At 31.9% G+C, this 3,911-nt stretch overlaps 1 protein-coding gene across 1 annotated transcript; it reads left to right on the top strand.

The window, feature by feature from the left end:
* Positions 1–404: 404 nt before the first annotated feature.
* LOC123199014 (protein SUPPRESSOR OF npr1-1, CONSTITUTIVE 1-like) lies at positions 405–3,682 on the top strand. Its single transcript, XM_044613812.1, has 5 exons — positions 405–886; positions 1,567–1,763; positions 1,890–2,647; positions 2,910–3,041; positions 3,302–3,682. Exons 1-5 carry the CDS (start codon positions 405–407, stop codon positions 3,680–3,682), a joined length of 1,950 nt encoding a protein of 649 aa, XP_044469747.1.
* The last annotated feature ends 229 nt before the right edge of the window (positions 3,683–3,911 follow it).

Here is a 3,911-nt window from a genome sequence, read left to right as displayed (position 1 = left end):
CCTGACAAAAACAATGATAGCGATCAATGGTTCTAAGTTAAAACAAAACCTAAGATAGGGCTTTTTTATTTCGATAGAAGCAAAGTTGGTGATGAAGATCAGAATATTGTAATTAGTGTTGACAATCAAAACTAGTGCATATGGCCAAATAAGTAATGTCAGATAGGGAAAAGAGATGAAAGAAAGAAAATTATAAGGTAGGGCATCTTCCCGATAAGAGACGAAAGTGTCGTTGCTATTATATGCTGATGAGGTCTGTTTTACCCAGTTAATTTTCGCCGGCCAATCTTTTTTTAATGTCTTTGTTAATACTCAGACTTAGCCGGCCAATCTTTTTTTAATGTCTTGATGATTTTGTTTAACTCTCTTTGTTAAAGCAAAGTGCCTCTCATCACTTGAAGTTAATGGCTTCCTCTTCTTCTTCCATTACTCCTGAACTAGAGCATGAGGTTTTCCTTAGTTTCCGCTGTGAGGACACCCCACGAAACTTTACCAGCCATCTAGATGAAGCCTTTCGTCAGAAAAATATCAAAACTTTCATTGATGATAAGCTTAATAGAGGAGAAGAAATTTCTCCCTCTCTTCTGAAGGCAATTGAACATTCGAAGATCTCGGTTATCATTTTCTCTAAAGGCTACGCTTCCTCCAGTTGGTGTCCCAAAGAACTTGAGGAGATTATTAAATGTAAGAACACGCATGATCAGATCGTAATACCAGTCTTCTATGACGTAGATCCATCTGATGTCAGGAATCAAATTGGGGATTTTGGGAAAGCATTTGCTGAGCTTGAAAAGCGTTTTATGAGTGATTCAGAGATGTTGCAGAGATGGAGGACTGCTTTGAGGGATGCAGCCAACCTATCTGGTTATGATTCAAAGAACTCTAGGTAACTGTAAATTTTTTTGTTAATGTTTTTATGTAATAATCTTTTTTTTTTTTTGGTAAGTACTTTGAAGCTACAAATTACCAATTTTCATGTAATAATCTTACATGCAGCAGTTCCTTATTTTTTCTGTTTTTATTATCTTTTCCAGATTTACTGGAGACAGATTTAGATGGTCAATATAATAATCAATTGGAAGTTTGACCTTATATTTTATACTATGTTAATTTGGGTTAGGTTCTTGTTGTGTGCTTTCTACCCCCAAAACACAGAAAGACTTAACACAAACACTATCTATTAATACAAACTGTCAGTTTTACTTTTTTGGATAACAACTAATTACTATATAAATATGATATATCATTGAATACATACTTACTGATTATTTCATTTTTTCCGAGAATTGAATTGAATTTTAGCATTGATAAGTTTTACAAGTTTTTAGGACATGGAAAGTGATGATAATTATATTTGAATCTAAAATTGTGTGCCACTGAGAAATGAACTTGAGTTCATGTCATGACGCAGTTCTTCATCATGCTAACCTTACATTTTAAAAATTTTTATTCAATGAAAGTCAAAAGAAATAGAAAAGAATTAAAATTATGTTATATTTATTTATTTCATTTTTAGTCATTTTATTTTAGTATCATATTATTTAATTGTTTATTTTTTATTGTCAGGAATGAGGCAACGCTGGTAAAAGATGTTGTCAATGATGTATGGAGGAAATTGGATTACAACTCCTCAGTTGTTCCTTCCAAGGACCTAGTTGGACTAGAGTCATCAATTGAAGAGATTGAAAATTTATTATGTTCAAAAAGTGTTTGCAAGCTAGGAATTTGGGGTATCGGGGGCATAGAAAAAACTACTCTTGCTGGTGCTATATTTGGAAAAATCTTTCAATAGTTTAAAGCGTCTTACTTCATTTTGAATATTAGAGAAGAATCAAAGAAAAACAAAGGATTAAATGACTTATGCCAAAAATTGAGTTCTGCAATTTTAGGGGATGAACATCTCAATCATGGATTCACCTTTAGAAGAAAAAGTTTCATTAGCAGAAGAAAAGTTCTCATTGTGTTTGATGATGTAAAGAAGTTAGAACAAATAAAATGTTTAATGGGAGTTTTTGGCAACTTCGATTCAGATAGTCGAATCATTATAACGACAAAGGATAAACATGTGCTAAGGAATTATGAAGTGGATCACATTCATGAGATGACAAGGTTATCTTCTCATAATGCTCTTCAACTTTTTGCCTTACATGCCTTTAAAGGAAACCCTCCAACAGAAGATTATAACGAGTTATCATCTATAGTAGTAGCTTATACTAAATGTGTTCCACTAGCTCTTAAAGTTCTTGGTTCCTTTCTATTCAAGAGGACGAAGAGAGAATGGGAAAGTGCACTAAAAAACTTAAGAACAAGTCTTTATGTGGATGTCCACAAGGTGTTAAAAATAAGTTATGACAGATTAAATGATAAAGAGAAGGCTGCATTTTTAGATATTGCATGTTTCTTTAAAGGATATAAAAGAGATCTCATAGAAGCAATCCTAAATGCTCGTGACTTTGACTCTCATATTTCTATACATCTTCTCATTGAAAGGTGTCTCATAACTACATCATTTGACACCATAAGAATGCATGATTTACTTGTAGAAATGGGTAGGGAAATTGTTCGGCAAGAATCAATTGATGATCCTGGTAAACATAGTCGGTTGTGGGATCCTAATGCAATCTTTTTAGTATTGAAGTATAATATGGTAAGAGCTAGAACACTTATTTTTTATTTCTATTTTATACATACATATAATAAAATATTAGTTAGCTAAATATTCATTTCCAGTTATCATTGGAAACTAAATTATTTGGTATAGGGCAGCAATGACACAACTATTATTATTTTATTTACAAATTCTAAAAAGAAATTTGAGAAAGAAATATATTTGAGAGTAAATTACTTAAGAATTTATGTAATTAAGTAATTTCAAATTGACTTTTCACCAATATGCTTGTGATTTCTAGAGAGCTAGAGCAATTCGAAGTATATGCTTGGATATGTTTGAAGTAGAAGAGTTGCATTTAAATCCTAAAGCTTTCAACAACATGCAAAACCTAAGATTCTTGAAAATTTATGAGTTCAAACATGGAAAGAAGGTGCATGGTTTTGAGAAACTTGAGTCTGATTTCTCTTAGCTAAGGTACTTTTGCTGGCATGGATATTCTGACAAATCATTGCCACCAAATTTTAATCCAAAGAACCTTGTTGCACTTTCTTTGCGTAATAGCGAACTTAAACAACTTTAGACTAGCAACCAAGTATATGTTAACTTCTATATATATTTTGCTTTAAATTGTAAATATAAGTATGCTATTTATGTTGTTTCAATTCTTTTTTTTTTTTTTTTTTGTGACAGAAATTTGTTAATTTGAAACATATTGACATCAGTCACTCTAAACGTCTATGTAGTATACCAGATTTATCACTTATGCCAAATCTTGAGAGCTTGAAGCTTGAAGATTATACAAATTTGCTTGAGAGTTTCTCATCTATCTGTAATCTCCATAAACTTGTTATCCTGAATCTACAAGGATGCAAAAGCTTTGATAATCTTCCAATTAGTTCTAATTGTCAATCTCTTCGAGTTGTTAATCTCTCTAATTGCTCAAATCTCAAAGAAGTTTTATATCTCCCTAATACAGTTGAAGAATTATATCTAGATGGAACTGTCATTAAAGAATTTCCATCAATAGGGCATTTATTTAGACTAGTAACATTGAGTCTTAGAAAATGTTAAAGGCTTGAGAGATTACTGGATAGTATTCGTGTGTTGAAATCTCTTAAATCTTTTTATCTCTCGGGTTGTTCCAAACTTGACGGATTGCCTAGTGACATGAGAAATTTACAAACTCTGAGGGAATTGGAACTGGATGAAATTTCTTTTGCAGAAATACCAACATTTATGACAAGTTTGATCAACTTGTGGGCATTGTCTTTGACAAGATGTAAGATGCAGAAGCAATCAA

This window comes from Mangifera indica, chromosome 16 (genome assembly GCF_011075055.1).
Source record: "Mangifera indica cultivar Alphonso chromosome 16, CATAS_Mindica_2.1, whole genome shotgun sequence".
NCBI lineage: Eukaryota > Viridiplantae > Streptophyta > Magnoliopsida > Sapindales > Anacardiaceae > Mangifera > Mangifera indica.
The sequence above is the reverse complement of the archived record's forward strand: the minus strand, read 5'-3'. Positions and strand labels throughout refer to the sequence as shown.

What these genes read in the sequence shown, in the direction of transcription:
- LOC123199014 (XM_044613812.1), top strand. Translation starts at nt 405, where the DNA reads ATGGCTTCCTCTTCTTCTTCCATTACTCCTGAACTAGAGCATGAGGTT. An exon ending in AGAAAAAACTACTCTTGCTG is followed by an intron (nt 1,764 to 1,889) that starts GTGCTATATTTG and finishes CTGCAATTTTAG; the next exon opens with GGGATGAACATCTCAATCAT. An exon ending in TAGTATTGAAGTATAATATG is followed by an intron (nt 2,648 to 2,909) that starts GTAAGAGCTAGA and finishes TGTGATTTCTAG; the next exon opens with AGAGCTAGAGCAATTCGAAG.